The 23,617-nt window shown below is 55.2% G+C and overlaps 3 protein-coding genes across 8 annotated transcripts in view; 1 reads left to right on the top strand and 2 right to left on the bottom strand.

Moving 5' to 3' along the window:
* Positions 1-3,655: 3,655 nt before the first annotated feature.
* On the bottom strand, positions 3,656-11,416 carry RSAD1 (radical S-adenosyl methionine domain containing 1). Its single transcript, XM_030839841.2, has 10 exons — positions 11,404-11,416; positions 10,377-10,723; positions 9,853-9,986; positions 9,532-9,736; positions 6,448-6,813; positions 6,216-6,279; positions 5,594-5,741; positions 5,346-5,400; positions 4,467-4,570; positions 3,656-4,331 (listed from the first exon to the last, which is right to left on the bottom strand). The coding sequence occupies exons 1-10, from the start codon at positions 11,414-11,416 to the stop codon at positions 4,214-4,216; spliced, it is 1,554 nt and encodes a 517-aa protein (XP_030695701.2). The 3' UTR covers positions 3,656-4,213.
* ACSF2 (acyl-CoA synthetase family member 2) overlaps positions 10,976-23,617 on the bottom strand; it is a 26,502-nt gene continuing 13,860 nt past the window's right edge. For all 5 annotated transcript variants that reach the window (XM_030839829.3, XM_070044482.1, XM_060290733.2 and 2 more), the window contains 12 exons: positions 23,499-23,617; positions 23,214-23,379; positions 22,572-22,667; positions 22,277-22,434; positions 21,899-21,990; positions 21,539-21,615; positions 15,289-15,396; positions 13,925-14,076; positions 12,969-13,110; positions 12,761-12,871; positions 12,548-12,616; positions 10,976-12,279 (listed from right to left, as the gene is read on the bottom strand). In XM_030839829.3, coding sequence (XP_030695689.1) covers positions 12,229-12,279; positions 12,548-12,616; positions 12,761-12,871; positions 12,969-13,110; positions 13,925-14,076; positions 15,289-15,396; positions 21,539-21,615; positions 21,899-21,990; positions 22,277-22,434; positions 22,572-22,667; positions 23,214-23,379; positions 23,499-23,617 — 1,341 coding nt within the window. In that variant the 3' untranslated portion in view covers positions 10,976-12,228. The remainder of the gene's footprint in view (positions 12,280-12,547; positions 12,617-12,760; positions 12,872-12,968; positions 13,111-13,924; positions 14,077-15,288; positions 15,397-21,538; positions 21,616-21,898; positions 21,991-22,276; positions 22,435-22,571; positions 22,668-23,213; positions 23,380-23,498) is intronic.
* Positions 17,338-21,668, top strand: CHAD (chondroadherin). 2 transcript variants are annotated; one of them, XM_060290737.1, is made up of 4 exons: positions 17,338-18,190; positions 20,032-20,195; positions 20,454-20,599; positions 20,841-21,668. In XM_060290737.1, exons 1-3 carry the CDS (start codon positions 17,417-17,419, stop codon positions 20,593-20,595), a joined length of 1,080 nt encoding a protein of 359 aa, XP_060146720.1. In that variant the 5' UTR covers positions 17,338-17,416; the 3' UTR covers positions 20,596-20,599; positions 20,841-21,668. The 2 variants fall into 2 exon arrangements, with proteins under 2 accessions (XP_060146720.1, XP_030695692.2); XM_030839832.2 differs by having other exon boundaries at positions 20,802-21,668.

Raw genomic sequence — 23,617 nt, 5'->3', positions numbered from 1 at the left:
GGCAGCAACGAAGACCCAACGCAGCCAAAAATAAATAAATCTATTTAAAAAAAAGTGTTCTCCAGATTGGAAACATTTGGAAAAACTGATCACACTTGCTATTGACGACCAGCGGGCTGGCAAGGGCATGAACTGCCAGGCCTCCTGTATCCAAACGAGGGAGGCGCGTCTCCTCAGAGTCAGCAACCCCACGCCTTGGGATTTAGCCTAAGCCTAAGGAAATGATCAAGCCAGTGCATAAAAATATTTACATGAGATGTTCGTTACAGCCTCTATAAAAATAAAAAATTAAGCCCTCTGTTTCACCAAAAAGGAATTGGTAAACTAAATTTTGGGATCACCATGCAGTGGTACACTAGGAAGCTACACTAAAAAAATAGGATGTAGATACAAATTTGACATGAAAAAATGCCCACCACATCTGAGGTAGAAAAAAGGCTCCAAAGCAAGATGTGTATTTTCCCCTTTTTGTAAGAGTGTCTATCTAAAGATGTTCGCTTGCATGTAAGAATTCCTGCTAAGATACAGACCAAGGTCTAAAAGAAGCTAATCTTTGAATGGTGGGATTACAAACTGGATCAAGCAGTTTAGTCTCAATTATATTGTTGCAGTAACAAACAACCCCAAATCTACTGGTTTACAGCAGTGAGTGTTGCCGTCCCACTCCCGCTCCTGTCTCTAGTGGTCGGCCGCTCCTCTGCCCAACGACTTCTTCACTCTAGGACCCAGGTGGACAGAACAGCCTCTATTTGAACCCTGCAGGTCTCTGTGGTGGAGGAAGGAAATGGCAGACCACCCTCTGGCTCTTACAATCTGTGCTGGGCAAGTCTTACGGCCCTTCCCAGGTTCAACGGGGCAGGGATATATAATGGTAAACATTTTGAACAATAAAACAAGCTACCACAAAGTTATTTCATCCTTGTCTTAGTCCATTCAGGCTGCTATAACAAAAATACGATAGCCTGCGTAGCTTAAACAACAAACATTTATTTCTCACAGTTCTGAAGGCTGGGAAGTCCAAGATCAAGGTGCCAGGAAATTTGGTGTCTGGTGAGGGCCTGATTCCTGGTTCGTAGCTGTCTGTCTTCCCTCTGTGTCCTCACACAGGAGATGGGGCCAGGGAGCTCTCTGAGGTCTCTTTCATAAGTGCACTAATCCCATTCATGAGGGCTCCACCTTCATGACCTAATCACCTCCCAAAGGCCCCACATCTGAATACCATCCCCCTAGGGATGAAGTTTCCACATATGAATTCTGGGGGGAACACAAACATTCAGTTTATAGCAATCCTATTACTTAAAGTCCTTTCTTTGCAGAATGCAGTTCTTTCCCAGGAAGTGGATGGTCTCATGGAGATGGGACATGTGGGTGCTCCAGGAGAGAAAATACAGACACTGAGACCAAGCACCAGGCAGAGATGGCAGCTTCAAGCCTGAGGCAGAGGGGCCAGAGAGAGGTCAGGATTTTACTTAATTTTTTTTTTTTTTTGCGGTATGAGGGCCTCTCACTGTTGTGGCCTCTCCCGTTGCGGAGCACAGGCTCCGGACGCGCAGGCTCAGCGGCCGTGGCTCACGGGCCCAGCCGCTCCGCGGCACGTGGGATCTTCCCGAACCAGGGCACAAACCCGTATCCCCTGCATCGGCAGGCGGACTCTCAACCACTGCGCCACCAGGGAAGCCCAGGATTTTGCTTAATTTAAGAGACAGGTCAATCAACCTGACCCACAGTAAGAATAAAACAACAATGTGACAGAAAGTTCTAGATGTCCAGAAGTATTACGCCAGTTCTCTTACTTACTTATATGACTTGAGTCAAGTTAGAGGGCCTCTTTGAATGTCCGCATACATAAAAGGCAAATTAAAATAGCTGTCCTGCTTACTTTACTCTATTTGATTGGGCATGGGCGGGGGGCGCTCAGTCGTCAGCCCTAAAATTGTCAGCACTCTAGGTGGGGAAGGTTTGGGCCTTCAAGCTGTAACCACACACTCACATACATTACATTTCCCCAAATCCTCTCATCACCTCATCATCAGAGTAGCTTGTTCACCGCTCTTATTTGTGTCCGTATGCTTTTCAACAGGACAGGTGAAAAGATGACAACAGAAGTCTTCAGAGGGAGGAAGAGAACCCCTTTGACGGATGAGCCCAGGAAGGTCTGGACGCAGAGGGAAGGACCTCACTCCACTTGGTCAGGTCTGGAATTAGCCTTGTTCCCCTTTTTTCTCCTGATCCCAGCCTCTCAGGATGGAAGATGACAGGGCTTCTCAAACTGGCCTGATCACTAGAGCCACTCAGGAAACATTTAAAAACTAGATTCCTGGGCTCCACCTTCCAGAGACTCTGATTCACCTGGTGAGGGTGGGAGGCTGAGTCACAGAAGGTGACCTATGCCATCCCCACCTGGCTCCCGTCTAGCCCCTCTGCACAGGCCTCATGTGGTGCCCCAGCAGGGAGGGCCCAGGCATCTCAGGTGGCACGAGCCCTGACAGCTGGGAGAAACCTGAGTGGGCCCAGGTTATCTGATGGCGCACCTGCTCTGGCCCCGTGCTCACATCTTGAATATCAAGATCAGGGGAAGGCTCGAGAAGAGGCTCCCCAGGCAGCACAGGTCACCCCGCAAGCTGCGCAGGGGCCAAAGGAGGTAGTAAGAAAAAACCATTTCCCCTTTCCTCCTCCCAGCCCCTCAGAACCAAATGCACTGCAGGCTTCCACAGCCCATCTACACACCTTTACTGATAACCCTGGAGTTTATCTCTTCACACATCTATCAACATGGTGGCGAGTTCCTCGAGGGCTGGGACAGGTCTTATTCCTCTCTGCATGCCGCTCAGAGCCTGGCACACTATTAGTGCTTGCTGAATATTTCATAAATAAAGGAGAGGGAGTTAACACTTACCATGTTACCACAGGTCAAAGAAGGACTGATATTCACACCCACCAGGCACGTGGGAAATGCACGTGCTCACCTCTGAGGGGTGGGGGGAACCCTATCCTTAGTCACCCAGCTAGAGACTGAGCTTAGCAAGCCCTGATTTGCAAGGGTACTAAATTACCTTTGACATCAGGGCACCCTTTGATATGATGAGTTATGGAGCCTCTTCACAGGAAAATGCCTCCCTCCCCACCGCCCCCCAAACCCTGCATAGAATTTATAGGTATCAGCCCTTAAAAAAAAGGGGAAAGTTCTTTTCTTCTTTTTTTTTTTTTTTTTTTTTGCAGTAGGCAGGCCTCTCACTGCTGTGGCCTCTCCTGTTGCAGAGCACAGGCTCCGGACGCACAGGCTCAGCGGCCATGGTTCACAGGCCCAGCCGCTCCGCGGCATGTGGGATCCTCCCGGACCGGGGCACGAACCTGCGTCCCCTGCATCGGCAGGCGGACTCTTAACCACTGTGCCACCAGGGAAGCCCCGAAAGCTCTTTTTTTAATGGATGCACACCAGTTAATGAACATAGATCCAATGACAGAGTCAGAAGTTAACATTCTGCAACCCCCAATCTAATCACTGATTTAGGCAAGGATCATTGATGAATGCTGAGATCCCTGGGCACATGACTGTCAGGAAGGAATCTCAGCCCTAGACTAAGGCTCAAGCCCCCAGGTCAGGATCCCACACTCCAAGAAAAAGCCCAGGCAAAGGATAAGACCACAGTCAAGGCAGGCTCCACATGGGTTTATTAAGGCCGGGGAGAATTACCAGGCTCTGATCTTTCCTGAATTCTCCCCTCTCCTCTCCCTCTTAGCTCCCCCCACCCTCACTCTCTCAAGGGGAAAGGCTGCAGTGGGGAGGGGACTGGGGGGCACTCTGAAGTACTGTGAGGCTCCTGACGCCCAAACATATCCTGGCTACCGAAAGGGAAGCGGCAAGGCTTGCTCTGATCTTTCCCACTGTTCTCAGAGTCCGGCAGGCTGCTGTGCTGGACATCCACGACCTGTCCTGTACTGTAGGAGCAGGAAGCCTGAGAGCTCTATTTCTCAGCATCTCTTGCCAGCCAGGATTTGTTTAGAGTCAACTGATGAGAGGCACCTACAGAAACCATTCCTCCCTCTCTGGCAGTGGTGGGTACACTTGATGCCAGTTCCCAGACCAGAAATGTCCTCCCATCTGCCTCACTGCAGCCATTCCCCTGGGGAGGCCAGGGCTGGGCAGCGACCAGAGCCGGGACAGCACCTGCCAGTGGAGACGGCAGTGTCGCTGGGACACAGCAACATGTGACTATCCTCCTGGCACAGGGGAGGGAGTTCTCTGCTGCCAGGCCTCTTGGAGCCGAGATAGAAGGGTCGGCAACATGGAGTCCAGCACAGCCAGCCCCTCCCAGGAACACCGAAGACCCCTGGAAAAACAAAGAGGCCTGGCTGGGACTGTGCCCTCTTACCAGTTTCAATCATCACCCTCCACCAGTGCCAAGGCCCTGGCACCCACAGGCCCCTCCTTGTCCGTCCTTCTCACCTCCCCCCACCCAACACACCTGCGATCCAGCAGCAAGTGGCCCTGCTCCAGCAGCTCCTGCACCTCCTCGTTGGCTACAAACAGGTCCCACAAGGTCAGCTGGGGCTCAAACTGCTGCCAGTGCTGGGGAGACCAGAAGGGGCAGAGATGCAGGGACCACAAGGTGGGGAGCTGGCGGGGCTATTCCAGGCCACCTGTCTGGGGGTGCAGTGAGGGATGAGGGGTGGGTCCAATCCAACACAGCGATCTCAGAAACTGACTGTCATGCACACCAGGACCAGGCCACTGGACCAGCAGGGAGGTGGGCACCTTCAGTCCATTCCACGTTCAGGCCAAACCCAGGTCCCAGCCAAGCCAGGTCTCCCTTTGCTCCTCCCCTCCCCCTGTGCTGGCCAGAGTACGGTCAGCCCCAGCCAGAGTTCGATGGCTCTGACTTCATCCACAGCGGTTCCGAGCCTGCCTGATCTGTATCTACTGCACTTTCTATCTGAGCTTTCAGCGCTGCTTTAAGAATATTTGAAAACTCTTAATCTAGTCTATTCCCTTAGACGACTGAGAAAGTTGAAATTCAGAGGTGAAGGGATGTGTGCCTAAGGTAGCGGTAGACGGGGACTAGAGCCCGGCTCTCTCTGCAGCCCTAGTCTAGGGTTCTCACCATTGCCTTACGCTGCTCATCACTCCTGCCCATCAGGCCTCTGCTGGACCAAGGCCCTACCTCTAGCTGCCAGTCCCAGAGGAATGGGAGGGGTGTGTGTGTGTGTGTGTGTGTGTGTGTGTGTGTGTGTGTGTGTGTGCGCCTGCGTGCGTGCGTGCGTGTGTGTGGAAGAGAGAGTGAGACAGAGTGATTCTGCGAGGCCTAGGAGGAGAAAGCAGCGTGCCAGACCCCTGGACCTCTTACCTGGTGAGTGATCCCCACATCTGTGCGTAGTCCCATGGCCAAAACTTCCTCCAGACTGAAAGAAAAACCAATAAGGGGTCTTGGAGAGGAGACTTGCGCTTCTCCCATTCTTTACACCCTATGCTGGGATGTGCATAGGGGGGGTTTATGGGGAATCACGCAATATGGGGCGGGGAGGGGGCAGGGCAAGGTGGGAAACAAAGATGTGCAGGTAGGTGTTTCTTGGGGTAGAGCCCTCAGGTGCTCACAGCGCCAGCTCGCCCAGGGGGATGCGCCTCCGGGTGCCATGACCAAACAGCATCACCTCCTTCATCCAGTTGTCAGGCTCCAGGGTCTGGATCCGAGCCTCTCGGGTGTGGCCCCCAGCCCCCTGGGGTACAAATCGCCCATGGGCTCCTGACAACATCAACAACCGCCCCCACTTTAATAGCAGCGAACACTGTGTGCTTGCCAGATGTTAAATCAGTGGTTCTCACAGAGTGGCCCCTGGACCAACAGCATCTCAGATGCCAGAAATGTCCATTCTCAGGCCCTGTCCAATTCCAGAAATTCTAGAATTTGGTTGGGACCCAGCTGGGTTTTAACAAGCAGTCTAGATAATTCTAATGCACACTAAAGATCGAGAACCACAGTGCCAGGCACTATACCCAGTGCCTCAACATACATACTGAACAAGAACCACAGTGCCAGGCACTACGCCAAGTGCCTCAACATACATACTCAACAGCTCTACGAAGTCAACAGTGTTTTTTTGCCACACTTTACATACGAGGAAACAGAGGCCTGGAGAGCTTAATAAGTGGCCCAAGAGCACACAGCCGTGACACTGCTCTCCTGAGTCATCCCACCTGAGGTTCACAGGGGACTCACCAGGTCCAACGCCAAGGTACTGACCGCACTGCCAGTAAGTCCAGTTGTGGGTACTAAGCGCCCCCTGTGGGAAGGGAGGGAATAGTCAGTGCAGAGAGAAGCAGGTGGGCCTGTCTCTGCTCAGGGAAGGGCACCTGGTTAGAATGTCCCACCATCTCAGGCTTCGGAAGCACCCTTCTCCCCAAAGAGGGCCTCAGCCTGCCCAGGCCCCACCTTCAGCCACAGGACTTACATTCCGGGCGAAGTTGGAGACCTCATACTGGCGGAAGCCAGCCTCCCGAAGGACTGCCCGTCCCTCCTGGTACATCTCAGCGGCAAGTTCGGGGTCAGGGGCAGGAAGGGAGCCCTGCTGCACCTGGGTGAAGAGGGTGGTGCCCCGCTCCAGGGACAGCTGGTAGAGCGACACATGGTCATCACAGTGCCGCAGCAGTTTCCGCAGCTGCCCAAGCCACGGCCCCACGTGCTGTGCCGGCAGCCCCAGCATCAGGTCCACAGAAACACGCCCCGGGAAGTGGCGCCGGGCCTCCGCCAGCATCTGCAGGGCATCACTGGCTGAGTGTGTCCTCCCCAGCAGCTGGAGCTCAGTGTCATCTAGGGACTGGAGAGAGAGGGTCAGGTGTAAGCACGCAGGCTAGCTCAGAGGGAGACGGAAACACCTGACTGACCTTACTGCAGACACAGATACAGGGGAAAACACAGGACATGGCAGGGGGCTGGAAGGTGGAAGGTCAAGCCAGTAGCAGGGGTACCATTCACTGAAGAGTCACTATATGCAAAGCATTTCTACGCAGCGTCTAATTTATCCTTACAACCCTCCAACATTAGCTCCATTTTACAGACGACAAAACAAGTTCAGAGATGTTAAGCAGCTTGCCCAAAGTCACACAATGGCGAAGTCAGACCTGGAATTTAGGACTGACTCCAAAGCCAACCATCTTTTTTTGATTTTACTTTTTATTTTGAAATATTTTGAACCTATAGAAAAGTTGCGAGAAAAGCTCAACAAACACCTTCATCCAGATTCACCAATTAACATTTTGCCACATTTGCTTTGTCTCTCTCTCTAAATATACACATATATTATTATTATGTTGAATCATTTGAGGGTAAGTTATAGACCAGGGCTGTCTAAAAGAACCATCTGCGAGGATGGAAACGTTCTGTATCTGCATTGTCCAATACAGTAGACACTAATCTCATGTGGCTATTTAAATTTTAAGTTAATTAAATTTAAATAACCACATTCTAAGTGCTTCCTAGCATGTGGTCAGTGGCTACTATATTGGTCAGTGCAGATATAGAACATTTTAGTATAATATGGTAGCCACTGGCCACAGGCTAGTGAGCACTTGCAATGTGGTTATTTATTTAATTATTTTTAAATTTTATTTTATTTATTTATTTTTGGCTGCATTGGGTCTTTGTTGCTGTGCACGGGCTTTCTCTAGTTGCGGAGAGAGGGGGCTACTCTTCGTTGCCTTGTGTAGGCTTCTCACTGTGGTGGCTTCTCTTGTTGCTCTAGAGCACAGGCTCAGTAGTTGTGGCTCACGGGCTTAGTTGCTCTGCGGCATGTGGGATCTTCCCGGACCAGGGCTCGAACCCATGTCCCCTGCATTGGCAGACGGATTCTTAACCACTGCGCCACCAGGAAAGCCCCCGCAATGTGGTTATTTAAATGTAAAAAACTTAAATACTGTACTCCTGTACCCCTAAATAATTACATGTGTATTTCCTAAAAACAAGGACATTCTCTTACACAACCACAATCTAATTATAGAGTTCAGGAAATGTAACACTGATACAATCCTGTTGTCTAAGACACAGTCTTATTCAAAGTTGGCCAATTGTCCCTAAATATCTGCTGTAGTAATTTCCTCTTCCCACCCCAATCCAGGATCCAGTCGCGGGTCACACATTGCATTCAGCTATCATTGTCTCTTTAGTTTCCTTTAGTTGAGATCCTCATCCTGCCTTTGTCTTTTATGACACTGACATTTTTGAAGAGTACAGGCTAGTTGTTTTAATTTTCTATTTTATTATTATTTTTAAAATTATTTATTTATTTTGGCTGTGCCGGTTCTTAGTTGCGGCACATGGGATCTTTAGTTGTGGCATACGAACTCTTAGTTGCAGCATGCATGCGCGATCTAGTTCCCCAACCAGGGATTGAACCCGGGACCCCTGCACTGGGAGTGTGGAGTCTTACCCACTGGACTACCAGGGAAGTCCCCGGGCTAATTGTTTTCAAAAATGTCTCGTAGGGAAGGAAGCTGCATGGTGCGGCCTAAATAAATAAATTATTTAAAATGTCTCTTAATAAGTCCTAGAGCTCTCCTGTACATCACTCTGTTTATAGTTAGCAATACTGTACTGTACACTAAAAAACTGTTCAGATGGTACTTCGATCTCATGTTACCTGTTCTTACGATACACACACACAGTCTCTTAATTTAGGTGTTTCCTCACAATTAGATTCAAGATACGTAAGCATTTGGGGCCAGAGTATCTCAGAAATGGCGTGTCCCTCTCAATATGTCTCATCAGGACAAAGCCCTGACCCCAAACTCTATGGTAAATGGTACATGTATTTGAAGGAGGGAGACAATACTGGCTATGGAAATATCACGGGCCAACCTGCGAGGAACATGTTTCTCCCCGACTTAAAAACCTTCAGTGACTCCCTTGTCACCACTAAGCGAAACCCCAAACTTCCTAGTATGGTGCTGAAGACTCTGGGCCCTAGCTTGCAGCCTTGTCCCCAGCCTCTCCAGTCACAAGGAATGGCTCACAGGTCCCCCCAAACATGCAAGTTCTTCCAAATCCTGTGTCTTTTCCTCCCACACCCTCATCTCTGGTGGACTCCTCTTCCTCATTCAAACATCATGTCCTTCAGGAAGGTTTCTATGATCTTGTCAGACTGAGACGGCCTTCAGGCTGTACTCTGAGAGCATTTTGTAGAGACCCCCTTTATAAGCAGACTTTATCATGCTGCAGTGATCTGACCACCTGTTGGCCTCCTCCTGGGTCTCCAATCATGTAACAAATCTTTTTCAAGCATCTACTATGTGCCAAGCACACAGTGCTTGGAACACTGTGATGAACACAAAGGCATACACGATCCCTGCCTCACAGGGCTTCTGCTCTACCACAGAAACAGACAACTAAGTACTTACAAAAGCGTCACCATACACTTTTTAGTGCCTACAGGTTCCTGGCACCCAGAAAGAGCTCAATAAATGTTTGCCCGATGAATGAACGTGATCACCCAGGAGAGACATCCTGGGTGCCCTAGGATGAGGTGGGTGAGATGGGTTACCTGGAGGCCAATGGACAACCTGTTGACTCCTGCTGCCCGGAATGCTGCCAGTCTGGAGCCTGGGGCCGAAGAGGGGTTGGCCTCCAATGTGACTTCAGAGTCTGCAGGCAGGTGAGTTGCCTGGGCCACTGCCTCCAGGACAGCTGCCACAGTGTGGGGGCTGGCCAGACTGGGGGTACCCCCACCAAAGAACACAGACTCCACTCTAGGGAAGGAGGATGGAGAAGATGAGACGTGGGGGAGCCCTACGGGATGCCTGCACCTGTCCTATGCACCGGCCACATAATTCCCGAGACCCCGCCTACAGCCCCCAGTACCCACCGCTGCACCCCACTGAGTTGCAGCAGCGTCTGAGCCTCGGTCACCAGACAGCGTCTCATGGCAGCCTCGTCCACACCGCGGGGGATGTACTTGTTGAAGTTGCAGTAACTGCAGCGCTTCTCGCAGTAGGGCCACTGGGGGCAGGGGGCGTGTGAAAAGGACGAGAGATGACCCTGTGCTGCCCTGGCCACTTCCAGGGTTCAGTCGCACACATCCCCATCCCCATTCCTAGGTCAGTCAACAGTGGCTACTGCATCTAAGCCACGCAACTCCCCAAGGGGGTTAGTAAGCCCACTTCAATAGGAGGAAATTGAGGTTCAGAAGGGAAATCACTTGGTCAAGGTCAACGAGATGGTGAGCACCAGAGACTTCAGGTCTCCGGACCAAGACATTTCCCTGCCAGGGAAAGGGCCCCAGACCTCGTCTGGTAGCGGGGAAAGACGGCAGGTGGGCTCGCAGCGCGACAAGCGCCTCCTCGCCTCTGGCCCTCCGCGCCCGAGCCTCCGCCTCCCCTCCCCACTCACGTGGACGTAAAGCGCTGCGCGCTGGCTCCCGGGCGTAGGACCCCGGGGTCCTCCCGCGTCCTCCGCGAGGCGGCGCCTCTGGGCCATCTTGGCGGCCTTCACCCAGCCGCGGGCCCGAACACCGGGGAGCGCCGTGCCGCCCGCTGTGGCGGGGAGGCCCGGTGCGCGGGCCAGGACCCGAGATCGAGACAAACCCAGTGCAAAGCGTCCGGTGTGCGCTGACCCGGGCCGGGTGGGCCGCCCGGGCGGAAGGAAAGGGGCTGCGTGGCCGCGCCCTGTGTCGGAGCGCCGCCGAGAGGGTTCCGGGCCGCAGCGCCACCGGGACGGCTCCGGGGCCGCAGCGCCACCTGCTGGGCACCGGTGCGCTCACCGCAGCCGCCCGGCCGTCCTTTGGCGGCGGCAGGGGTGCGGGGAGCTCCGCAGCTTTTGGCACCCCGTCGAAGGCGAGTTCCTGGATCAATCCAGGAACTCTTAGTTCGTTCGATGGGTTCCTTCACATTTTATGTGTCTGGTTCAGAGCTGGGCGCTGGGGCTATCCAGATGCATAAGGCCAGGGCACAGTACAGGTGCATGAGACAGGACGTAAACCAACAAGAGACAACAGGCAACCGATTTTAATTCAGCACTTGCTGGATACCAGGCCGGTGTGCTCCGTGCCGCGAGGCGGGTCTGTTACAAGGGATGTGGAATCAGTGGGGTAGGACAGGGCACTTGGACTGAATGTTGCAAGAGCAGAAAATCCCGGGGGGAATGGGCTTGGCCAGGAGAGTAGGTTGTCAACTCCTGGGTCACGCCAACCCCAGGCACCTGCTGTGAGGAGTGTCAGAGATGCTGTATGTGGGACAGACAGGGTTCAGGTGAAGGGCTGGACAAGCAGGCACCTGAAGAACTGTCCCGGAAAGTGGAAGGATCATGGGCCTTGGAGTCAGTCACCTGGGTTCCCTAATTCCAGTTGTGTGACCTTGGGCAAGTCACTGAACTTCTTGAGTTTCAGTTTCATAGTTTGTGAAATGGGGCTAATGCCTACTTGACGGTGTCATTGGGAGAATTTCAACAGGAAATGTATACGGATGCACCTGTGTGTGTATAATGCCTGGCACTCAGAATACCCTAAACTTATGTTCATTTTCTAAAAAGTAAAGAGGACGCTGCTGCTGCTGGGGCCAGACACACTGGGAGGTAAGGCTTGCAAGCAGACGGAACTTTTCTTTCTGTCTCTGTGAACTGGAAATCGCTGTGCTCAGCTGTTTTTATTTCTTGGGTCAAGCTACAGCCTGCTTTATCTGCCCATCAAGGAGGAAGCCCCAGCTTCACTGAAAATTGGGTTGGTTGGGAGGGACGGGGGAGTAGGGGGATGTAGGATGATAGCTAAAGGGTATGGAGTTTCTTTTTAAAAGGTGATGAACATTTTTTAAATTGACTCTGGTGACGGGTGCACATATCTGTGAATATACTAAAAACCATTGATGTAACACTTTAAATGGGTGAATCGGGTGGTATGTGAATTATAACTCAATAAAGCTGTTTTTTTTTTAAAAAAAAGAATACTTCTTGCTGTACTAATCTGGCAACAATGTGAAAAAATATTGTGTTGGTATCTCAAAGGAATCGAGTGAGGATTAAATGAAGTAGATAATACACGCCGAAGTGCTTAGTACCATCGTTGACAAGGAATAGGAGGTCTGAAAGTGCTTTGGTCTCTTCCCTTCTCCATCCTGTAGCAACTGCCAAGAGAGCACGCCAGCAAGAGAACAGCCAAAGTAAACAGAGAAGCTCTTTATGCCAAATCGCAGAGCCCACGAGGGGAATGTGGGGGAAGGGCAGGGAGGAAGGATCCTCCCCACTCCTTTATTCACAGGTTTAGATGGTGTTCCATCTGCTCTCTTAGTTTGAATTTCTGGACCTAGAGGAAAGGGAAAGGAGTGAGAACCAGGCGTGGGCCTCTGCCAGCTAGGGTGACCAAGCCCAGCTGGTTTGCCTAAGACTGAGGAGTTTCTCAGGTTAAAGCCAGGAGGGTTTGGGGCAAACCAGGATGAGCTGACTAGTTGGTTACCCTACTGCCAGCCTCTCAACAGAATCTGGCCCACGACTCGGGGAGGTATAGGCAGGCCGCCTGACCTTCTGCACCTGGGCCCCGGGCTCCCCTACCCCTCCCTGGTCTCCTTACACACCTTTCCTGAGACGGTGAGGGGGTAGTTTGTGACAAACACGATGTATCGCGGAATCTTGAAGTGGGAGATCTGCAGACCAGAGGGAGATAAAGCATGAGGCTGGGCGGGGTCCCACAGTTGGGTGTAGGGGACAGTGGGCTGACAGGTTGGCAGGCAGAGGGTGTTGGAGAAGTGAGCAACGTCGTGATGCTTGGGGTGGGTTGAGGGTCCCACCTTCCCTTTGCAGAAAGCCTTGATCTCCTCCGCTGTGGTCTTCTCCCCTTTCTTGAGCTGAATGCAGGCACAGATCTCCTCCCCCATCCGCTCATCCTTCACTCCTACCACCTTCCAGAGTCAGAGATAGAGATCAGACATCCCCATCCCCATCCGTGTCCCCTGCTCTTGGGGTCTCACCTGGGCTCACCCGGGCTGGGCGCCTCACCTGCACTTCCTGCACCTGTGGGTGTGTGTGAAGGAAGTTCTCGAGCTCAGCGGGATAGATGTTCTCACCGCCGCGGATGATCATATCCTTGGAGCGGCCCAGAATCTTGCAGAAGCCCTGCTCGTCCATCATGGCAATGTCTCTGCAAGGAAAGCCCAGGAGCCGCCTCTCACCTCTGCCTCATCTGGCTGGCTCGCTCACTCATTCAGCAAAAATTTATCAAGCACCCACTATATGTCTTGCACTACTCTAGCCTCTGGGGCATATGGCATGAACAAGACATTACTTGGATCGTATAGTCTCATGTAGGAGGCAGATAAAACCAAGTAAACCCATACCTATGGCATATTTTTTCTCTCTCTAAACATATCTATACATATGATTTTCATGGCTGGCTTCTTCTTATCATTCAGGTTTCAGCTCAAACGTTTCCACCTTAGAGAAGCCTTCTCTGATCACCCAGTAAAGGGAAGCTCCCCTCCCCACCATAGCCACTCTCTCTCTTAGGACCCTATTTTATTTTCTTCGTGATGTTTATAAATGTCTGAAATGATCTTGTTTGTATCTGTCTCCCTCCACCAGACGTGTGGGAAGTGAGAGCAGGACCCTTCCCAGTGTGCCTTCCGTTGGGCCACCGGTGTTTAGAATCATGCTGGCACATGGCAGGTGCATAATTAGAATTTGTTGAATTAAATGAGTGACTGAATCTTGGCTCAGATTTTGCAGGCACTGTCCCAGGTGCTCTCATCTGTGCTGCATTTGGTCCTTCTGGGAGCCCTATTTGGAGACTATGGTCATCCCCATTTTATACATTTTGGAAACTAAGTCTCGGAGATGTGAAGGGACCATCTTGACACACATGTTCTCCCTGTTCTAGTTCAATGTTGCCAGCTCAGCCTCAGGACCCCCAGCCTCCCCTCGGCAGCCCAACTCTCCGCACTGCCCTGCCTTCTCACCCTGTCCGGTACCACTTGTCCTGTCCAGTTGCTTCCTCGGTCTTCCAGGGCTCACCCCAGTAGCCCAGCATGACGCAGTACCCTCGGATGCACAGCTCTCCAGGTGTGTTCAGCTCTGCCAGTGTCCCCGTCTCCACGTTCACGATCTGGGCCTGGGACCAGGCAGCTTCAGGCTGGGGCCTCCCACCCTCTCACTTCAGGATGGGGGGCCCTCAGGATGGGGGGAGCTTTGCCTTCCTTCCCCCTAGTAATGAATCCCCCTGGCTCTGCCCATCCCCAGGGAAGGGAGACAAAGGCTGGAGTAGGTCCATCACCAGTCCGACCCTGGAGCTGGGCATGAAAGAATAGTTGAGGCCCAGGCCAGGAGGTGCTGAGGAAACAGAGTGGAAAGGAGCTGCTCAGAGGAGGAAGCCTGCGGGGGAGCCAGGCCAGCTGAAGAATTATAAACAATGCACAAGAAAGGGGAGTCTCCTCTTACTTCCCATTAAGCACTAAACAAAGAAGCCAAAGAGGGTGGCACAGCAGGGCCATGTGAACAGAAGAGGTGGCAAACAGGCAGAATCTGAAAGCCTAGTTGAGAAACGAGCCACAGCCAATGTGCAAGGAAAGCTTAGCCTGTGTGCCTCGTGTCTGCATCTGTGAAATGGGGAGAACTACACTTGCCCTGTCTACCTCACAGGTGGGCATCCCAGGGAGTGGCAGTGAGGCTGTCAGACACATGGGAGGGGGCTGATGTCACTGCACACTCACTTCAGGGAGAAGGGCAGTTGGTCCCTGGGGAAGCACTCTGGCAGTGACCCCAGAGGGGCAAGGGCACAAGGGGGGGAGGGGAAACCAGGTACGGGCTGGCATAAAGCACCACTGTTACAGGCTGGGAATTTGAGAGCGAAAGGTGCTCTGGGTCAGCCTTCAAGGTGCAAGGGACCCCCAGAGGAAGAAGCTGCTTGGGAAACTGTTTATGCCAAGCGAAAAGAGGACCTCTGCCAAAGTGAGTGGGGGCGGCTGGGGAGGCAGGGCTATGGGAGAGAAAGAGCTGTGTAGGAAAAATCTCTGTGCCCTGGATCCTCTTTGAGGCTGTTCTGGCTGCCCCAAAACAGACAGTGGGCTTGGCAAAAGCACACCTCAGACAGGAAGGGAGGCTGCGGAGAAGGTCAGCTGCGGCTGACCACTGTTCCAGCTCTTCCCCACTCAGGCCTCAGCCCACAGAGAAAGCCCCAGGCCCGGCAAGACCTTGCTGCTGCAAGACCTTGCTGCTGCGGGCTCTCAGCATCTTGAGTGAGCTGTTTGGATCTCTAATTGAACGCAATAGACATCCCAGGGGGTGAACGCCAGGCGAGTGGTGGGAGGTGGGGTCTGGGGCCCACCTCTGTGTGAGGCATAATTCTGCCCACACTTTCCGTCTTCTGCTCCACAGTGTCCTCGGTGAAGTTCATGAAGGTCACGGGACTGTTCTCTGTGGCTCCATAAACCACCTAGAGGGTCCAGAAAGGGTGTTTGGAACAGAGCCCAGGACTGCAGCAGGGTGGCGAAGTTACCCTGAGGGAAGGAACCGGGTGGGGGGTGGGGCGGGGAATGGGGAGAGTGGAAAGGCAGTTGAATGGTGGGAAAAGAGGCATCTTCCGCAGAAGTCGGGAGGCAGAGGCACTGGATGTATTGCAGACTAGCTCAGCTAGCAGGGGGCCGGGCTCTCAGTCTTTGTTCTTTCCTGGAGCAGCGTTACCAATGTCCCAGCCTTCTCCACCTCCTCCCCCGGCTGTCTTAGCACCCCCTTCCTGATTTTGGGCCACAACATCCCCTGCCCCACCCTTCCAAGCTGAAGGACCTGTAAACTTGATGAGAAAGCCAGCCTGCCTTGACCCGCTGGGAGCTACGCAGACACAGCCCACCCGAAACCCGGGACAAGTGCCTAGCCTTGGGGTAGGTGCCCCCCAAGTTCTGGAGAGTTTCCTGTAAATTTATTTTCCTCAAAATAAAAATACAGCCAAAGCAAGGATTTAAAAAGCCAGTGGCACACCCCCCCACCCCCCCTTCCAGTGGTCAGAACATCCTAAGCAACAGAAAACCAGCAGCCAGCCCTGGAGGAACATCACCAGGCGGTGCTCTCGGCCAACTATGACCCCCATCTAGAGGCGACAGGTGACAGGGGCTTAGGAGAGGGCAGGCCTCCACACCTGAGTGCTGGGTGAAGGGAGAGGGGCCGGCTGCCCTCTGTTCCAGGTTCCTTCCAGCCAGCAAAGACACCAGACATTTTTTCATCCTTCAACCCCACCCTACCCCCCATTTCCTCTGTGTTAGTGGAAATGACTCAGGCATAGCTGGGGTTTGGAGAGACCTGGGGTCTGGCTCCTCCCCTCACCCCCAACACAGACAAGAACCCCTACCATCAGCCCAGAGCTCGCTTTGGGGCCAGAGCTGAGACTCTGCCTGCCCACTCTCCCCTTTCCACAAAAATGTGGACACCGTGGCAGTCACGTGGACACACAGAGACCTGGTCGGCTGGGGCAGGGCTGTCCACAGGATCTAGGGTCGAGAAGCCCAAGCTGTCCGGGGCTGGTCCCTTGTAGCCAGGACCCAGCCCCCTCACCCACCCTCACAGTCCTGGGGCCACTGCCCAGGTGTGGCTTCTGTCAAGTACACCTTGATGCCTCTCTGGCTGCCACTCTGGGAGAACCCCCCCACCAAGGGGTCCTGACCGCTGGGGGTGGGGATGAGGAGGTGGGGACATTTCAGGGAGATTAAGGACGGGGGAGATGGTGCGACTGTGCCTGTGGTCTTCAGGTGTTTGCCAAGCCCTGTGCATTCCCCTTGCCCCCAGTTCCCACTTTTCTGGTCACCTTCAGTCGTGGCAAAGGGGCATAGGCGGTGCAGGGGACAGAAACTCAAGCCCGGGGCTGGGAGAGAGGGGCCAGAGGCGGGGCCAGAGGCCAGTCCAGGGCAGGGAAGAGCTCCCACCTCCTGAGGACTGGCTGCGGGTGCAGCTGGAAGGGGAGCCCGACGCCAGAGAGCCCCATTAAAGCGCCGCCGGCCGGCGACTGCGGCGAGACTCGCTGTCCGGCCCCGCTTCCTCCCTCGCTGGGTCCAGGGCACAAGGCCGAGCGCAGAAGGGGGGAGGCGTGGAGGCTCAGACTTGAGCAAACAAATAAGTTCAGGGAAGCCTCCCTCTCTTTGGTGTAAACTCCGGGCCCGGGACACACCCATACCCACCCCGGCGGGGGGGGGTGGGGTGGGGGGGGAGGGGTGGGGGTGGGGAAGGGGGTGGGGGTGGGGAGGGAGCAGAATCCGAGGGCAGGGAGATAGGGGACCACACGGTCCCCATGGTGGGGGGGCCCCTCCCCTTCGAGGGCGGGGGCGCAGCTCCCGGCGGCCTCGCGGCTCCACGTAGGAGCTGGCTCCGGCTGCCGGCTGTGGTCAGGGCCATCGCATAAATAGGGCGGGAGACGGAGCACTGAGGACTTGCCGCTGCCCCCAGCCCCGGCCCCAGGCGTCCCGGCCATGGCCCGCCCGATCGTCTTGCTCAGCCTCGGCCTCCTGGCCGGCCTGCTGCCGGCGCTGGCCGCCTGCCCCCAGAACTGCCACTGCCACGGTGACCTGCAGCACGTCATCTGCGACAAGGTGGGGCTGCAGAAGATCCCCAAGGTGTCCGAGAAGACCAAGCTGCTCAACCTCCAGCGCAACAACTTCCCCGTGCTGGCTGCCAACTCGTTTCGGGCCATGCCGAACCTCGTGTCGCTGCACCTGCAGCACTGCCGCATCCGCGAGGTGGCCGCGGGTGCCTTCCGCGGCCTCAAGCAGCTCATCTACCTGTACCTGTCCCACAATGACATCCGCGTGCTGCGCACCGGCGCCTTCGACGACCTGACCGAGCTCACCTACCTCTACCTGGACCACAACAAGGTGACCGAGCTGCCCCGGGGGCTGCTCTCTCCGCTGGTCAACCTCTTCATCCTGCAGCTCAACAACAACAAGATTCGCGAGCTGCGCCCGGGCGCCTTCCACGGCGCCAAGGACCTGCGCTGGCTCTACCTGTCGGAAAACTCCCTCAGTTCCCTGCAGCCCGGCACTCTGGAGGACGTGGAGAACCTCGCCAAGTTCTACCTGGACAGGAACCAGCTGTCCAGCTACCCCTTGGCTGCTCTGAGCAAGCTGCGGGTGGTGGAGGATCTGAAGCTGTCCCACAATCCCCTGAAAAGCATTCCCGACAATGCCTTCCAGTCTTTCGGCAGATATCTGGAGACCCTCTGGCTGGACAACACCAACCTGGAGAAGGTGAGCTCCTGGCTGCAGGGCTCTGCCCCGGCTCCTTCTTCACTGCCAGGAGGCCCAGGGATCCAGGGCCACAGTTGGGCACCATCCCCTCTCCCCTAAATTTGCCTCTTCCTGTGGCTATCTCCAAGGTGAGGAGCTCTGCTACCTCTGTCCTCATCTTGTCATATTCTCACCCCAAATCCCGCCCTGCTGCCCCTGTCCCTGGTCTCGGCCACTGCCCTCCTAGGATTCCTACTTAGGAACAGAGCTGGGGCTGCCCTGGCCCCACCAATGGCCCCCAGGAGGCATGTGCAGGGCTCCCAAACCCCCTGCTGTGGGCAGCAGCCCGCTCTTCCTGTTGGGCCTTCCACCCCTCCTCCGCTGTTCCCCCCCCCCGCCCCCGTCTCCAGTAAAACTACCACCCCATAAAGGGAGGTTTGTTTACTGAGGAGCCTTCCAGAGGAGCTGGGCAAATCAGGCCCACAAAGACACCCTGTTCCTGGTGGGGAGTGTGCTCAGATGGGGTGGGGGGGCTGGGGAGTGAGGAGGAACACATACCTGAGGAAGACCTCCTCCATGCCTCCCAGAGGCCCTGATGGATCCCCCCATACCCACCCCCAGTCCACACACATACATTCCACTGCATTCTCAGGTCCATTTCAGCTGAGTGGGGACAGGGGGCCTGCCCCAGGTTGCAGACATGCACCCATGGTTTCTGTGAGGGGGCAAAGGCAGAACCACTCACCCCTGTTAACCTTTGGCTCAAGGACCCTAGGTATCTCCCCATAGGAAAGACTGGCCATGGCTCACCGTGTCCCAGACAACTCACTGCCCTTTGCCCACTCCGGTCACCAGATCCATCTCCTGGCTGCTCAGTCCTTCCTCCTCTGTGATGCCCAGCACCTGGCCAGGTGGGGCTGCCTTGGGTCGGAGTGGAATCCTTCCCTGGGACTAGAAAATCGCTCTGGTGTAGGGGCTCCGGCCAGGAGGTTTGGGCAGGGACCAGGGCAAGGTGGGGGAGATGGTCATCAGAGCAGTCTGATCACCAGGGAACTTCACACCCTTCTCTGGGCCACAGGCACAGAGATGAGGGCAGAATCATACCTGGACGGCAACCAGCCTTCATCTGGGTGGACAGAGTCTGCCCGAGCTTGCCCTTCTTCAGCCCCAGCCACTCCCCAGCAGAAGTCAGAGTCGCCCGTGGCCCACCATTGCCAGCGTGGCCTTTCAGTGGGAAGTAGAGCAGGGCAGCAGGGGCTCATTTGGGGCAGGGGAGGCCAGGCAGAAACTGTGACGTCTGGGACAAGATATGGGCACCAATAGAATGTTTCCTCTGGAGCCAGACAGCCTGGCCCAAGACTCCACCGAGGTGGCTCCACAAATAGTCTGGCAGGCAGTGAGGGAGCAGTGAGGACAGAGCTGGGGGACATCCCAGGACCCTGGGGGCTGTGGGGAACCTGGGCCCACTGCCCATCGCACCGAACACTGACCAGCTTCACTGTGTGCCAGCTTGGGCCACTGGGGCCAAACTCTGGCTGCCTCCCCAGCCCCAGTGTTTGTGCAGGAAGCATGGTGCCAGGGGAGGAGGAGCTGGATGTGGTCCTGCAGCTACTGTTGACTCCCTGGGCAAGGGACTTAACCCCTCCCCCGCCCCCCACCAATTTACATATTGGAAATAACACTACCTATCTCAAAAGGTGGTTGTATGGATTAGGTCATCTGAGACAACTTAGTCATACTGTGAAACTCCTCAAGGTGCCACTGCTTACGTCCCGGGAACGACCCTGCTCCTCTGGGGCCATAGAGATGGGAGAGGCCGGACACGGGCTGGGGTGCTCACTCGTGCCCACCTCCCTCCCTAGTTCTCTGATGGTGCCTTTCTGGGTGTGACCACGCTGAAACATGTCCATCTGGAGAACAATCGCCTGAACCAGCTGCCTTCCAGCTTCCCCTTTCACAGCCTGGAGACCCTCACCCTCACCAACAACCCCTGGAAATGTACCTGCCAGCTCCAGGGACTGCGGAGGTGAGAAGACCCCCGTGGTACCCCCAGAACACGCTCGTGTGATGGAGTAGAGACACACTGGCCCTGCACTAAGACATCCTGGGCATATGTCCTAGATCTCTACCTAATAGGTGTGGAACCCTGGGCATTTCCCGATTTGCATGAAGATGACAGTTCCAGACTACCTTAAAGCCAAGTCAACCTGGCCCCATGGCTCACTGGCCCTTCCTCCAGTACTCTTACTCTCTTCCCTACCCCAGCAACTCTCTGTCTCTCCAGGTGGCTGGAAGCCAAGACCTCCCGCCCTGATGCCACTTGCGCGTCGCCCGCCAAGTTCAGGGGCCAGCACATTCGTGACACGGACGCCTTCCGCGGCTGCAAGTTCCCCACTAAGAGGTCCAAGAAAGCCGGCCGCCATTAAACAGGTATGGCCCGGTGGGCAGGTCCCCCATTCCCTCTCTAGAGATTCTGGAAGTGAGGAGGGTGTCTCAGGATACTTCCCCACCATGAAAGGGCATGCAGACCCTCCATGTTTGCAGGGAGAGGAGGGGAGGACTGGGGCTCCCCCTCTAAGGGGGAAAATGATGCTGCCCAGGACCACCACCATTCTCTCCAAACACCGTCTAGGTTGTTGGAGTCCTGACACCAATCCTCGCCTCACCGCAGGTCCTGACCCAGCCGGTCCTGGTGACTGGTCTCTGCCTTCTGCCGGAGAAACTACTGATCCTCCCACCTCTGACCCCCACCTTCTCCCCACAGCCTTTGCTGATGCACAGAGCTGTCCACACCTAGACATGTCCTGGCAGGGGACTCGGGCACTGCAGCACAAACCCAGCTCCACCGGACGGTGAGAGCTTCATCACGCCTGGCCCCACGGCTACGGCTCCTCTCAGAGAAGCCGTTGCTGAGACCCCCCCAAGTCCTTTAGAACCGGAACACGGTGGCCATCAGGATGGCCACTCTTCCAGAATCCTCGTCTCTGCTCCCCTTTCCCTGCCATTTGGAAACAAACATCAGATCCTTGCCCCACCCCTTGCTTCTAGGAAGGGTCTCAAGCCCCTACCCCCAACTTTGCCAGCCCCCGCCTGCCAGGACACTCTAGCCGGACACTGGTGCTTTGCCACACATCCTCCCGTGCTGCATTTCTTCCCCAGATTTCTATAAATATAAATTTATGTATGTGTAATATTTACTCCCCTGTCACCTATCTCTGTGACTTGAGAGCTGCCGATTAGGTAAGACTGTTTTGTCTCACATCTGCTTTCTGGAATGACGGCCAGCCGGAGGGTCTTCCTTGGAGACCCAGGCTGGGCTCCTCCCCACTCCCAGCAACCTCTTCTTGCCCAGCCCCGTCCTCCACTCACCACCAGTTCCTTCATGTTCAGCTTGTTGATGATGGCTCGGATCAGCTCTGAGGATGCAGGGGACCCACCAATCACACCTGAATCAGAGAGAGGGCTGACACAGCTCCCACCTTCTCCAGGCCCAGTGGACCCTCCCTTCACCTACGGCCCTTTTTAGGAAATAACATTCCCTTCTCTCCCCAACCCCGGACCTATTCCTAGACCAGGCAGCTGGCCTTGGGCTGGAGTCTAGGGACACTGGGGATTTTCCTCCCTCCCACCCATGTTTCTACAGTGGCCTTCTTGCCCCTAAATGAAAGATTGGGCACGTATGTAGCTCACTGGGCCAATCCTGGCCTGCCACCCTCGGCCCCATCCCACCTCCACACATGGCTGAGATGTCATAACTTGAGAAGTCTGGCTGGTTCAGAATGTCCACGAACATTGTGGGAGTTCCGTACAGCAAGGAGCCTCTGTATGAGGGAGGTACATCTCAGAATCAGGCTTGGAAGTAGAAGGGAACTTCCTCTTCTCACCACCCCACCTGACCCTACAGTAAGGGCCAAGGCTGCAACTATGGGGAACAGGCAGGAGAAGCTCCTTGGAGGGAGGAACTGGTCCTCGCCTGGGGGTCTCCCACTACCCCGTCTCCATTTCTCCTGGTTGGAGGGAAGAGACATCTTGGAAAGGGATCAGGGCCCAGAAGTGAGGAATAGGAGGGTCTTATCAGCCCACAGATAGCTGTCCACTGATGCCCACCTCTCTCTGCTGATGGCCTCCAGCGCCTTCTTGCCATCAAAGACCGGAGAGGACAGGATGAGGGTGACCCCGTGCATCAAGCTCACCATTGTGCCTCCCACGGAACCCAGGCAGTGGTACAGGGGGCTGGGCAGGACCACCCGTGACTTGTCTGGTGGCTGGAGATGGAAGCAGGAGGCTGGGTCTATTGCAGGGCCCCCGGAAGCCAGTTCCTCTAGCCAGCGGGGGAGCCCAGCAAGCCCCCCACCGCCGGCACGGTGCCAGGGAAGCCCTTGCTGGGCCAGCACCCCCTCACCTTCTGGTGCAGTCTCAGGCGCTCTCCTATCATGTTGGAGTTGTTGACAATGTTGTAGTGGGAGAGCGTGGCCCCCTTGGGGCTGCCGGTTGTCCCCTGACAAGACAAGCAGGTGATGGCTTGGCCTCTTTCATCCCATCTCCTTCCCACCCTGGGCCAGTGCATGGAAGAGCACTGGACGGGGAGTCAGGAGACCGAGACGGCTGCCCCAGATCCATTCATTCACTCAGTACATATTCACAAAGATTTGCCACATGCCTACACGGTGCCAGGTGTTAGGATCCACAGAGGTGGCAAATAAGGTCTGTCCTTATGCCGCTCAGAGAACTCTGGGGCTCACCAGCACATGCCCTCTCTGGACCTCAGTCTCCCGATCTGCTAAATGAGGGGCTCTGACTGTGGTGGCTCAGTGCATCTGCCCCTGTGCTGGGGACAAGAGGGCCAGGGGAGGTGGGCGTGTGACGTGGACACCAGGTGCTGAAGTTTTCCCGGGCAGAGCAGACAGCTAGGGCCGGCCCCGCTAGAAGAGTGTTTGCTCTCCCCTGATCTCCTCTGCTGCCTCCTCCTTCTCGGGGGAGGGCCACATGACGGGCAAGCGTTAGTGTGCCAGCCTGGGCTCGGGACAGGAGACCTCTGCCCTACCGAGGTGAACTGGATGTTGATGGGGTCATGGCAGGACAGGAGCTGCTGGGTGTGCCGGAGCCGGGCCAGATTCTGCTCTTGACTGCCAGCTGCCACCACCTCATCCAGAAGCAGCGTCCCTGGCAGAGTGGCGTCCGCCGAGATGACTGTGGTCAGCTCTGGGAGCCTGGGGGTAAGGGAGCATGGTGAGAGTCGGGGGCTGAGGAAGGGCCCACAGAGATGGGGACGGGATGAGGGGGCCAGGAGGCTGCATGAGGCATGCCTCCCAATCTGGGACACCCCCACCTCTGACTCTTCAAGTGCCCCGGCTGGGCCTTCTCCACCTCTGGACAGATCTGCTTCAGGATGTTGTAGTAATGCTGGGTCTTGAATTGCCTGGGGAACACGAGGGCTTTGCAGCCCAC

This window comes from Globicephala melas, chromosome 20 (assembly GCF_963455315.2).
Source record: "Globicephala melas chromosome 20, mGloMel1.2, whole genome shotgun sequence".
Lineage (NCBI taxonomy): Eukaryota > Metazoa > Chordata > Mammalia > Artiodactyla > Delphinidae > Globicephala > Globicephala melas.
Note: the sequence above shows the minus strand (reverse complement) of the source record. Positions and strands in the feature narration are given on the sequence as shown.

Bases quoted from the DNA above. Each gene is read 5' to 3' on its own strand.
- RSAD1 (XM_030839841.2), bottom strand. The intron at 6,280-6,447 runs GTAAGTCCTGTG...CCCTTCCCACAG, and splicing joins TCTCCAACTTCGCCCGGAAT to GGGGCGCTTAGTACCCACAA. The intron at 5,742-6,215 runs GTGAGTCCCCTG...TGATGTTGTCAG, and splicing joins GTACCTTGGCGTTGGACCTG to GAGCCCATGGGCGATTTGTA.
- CHAD (XM_060290737.1), top strand. From the start codon at position 17,417: ATGGCCCGCCCGATCGTCTTGCTCAGCCTCGGCCTCCTGGCCGGCCTG. The intron at 18,191-20,031 runs GTGAGCTCCTGG...CTCCCTCCCTAG, and splicing joins ACAACACCAACCTGGAGAAG to TTCTCTGATGGTGCCTTTCT. The intron at 20,196-20,453 runs GTGAGAAGACCC...CTGTCTCTCCAG, and splicing joins CAGCTCCAGGGACTGCGGAG to GTGGCTGGAAGCCAAGACCT.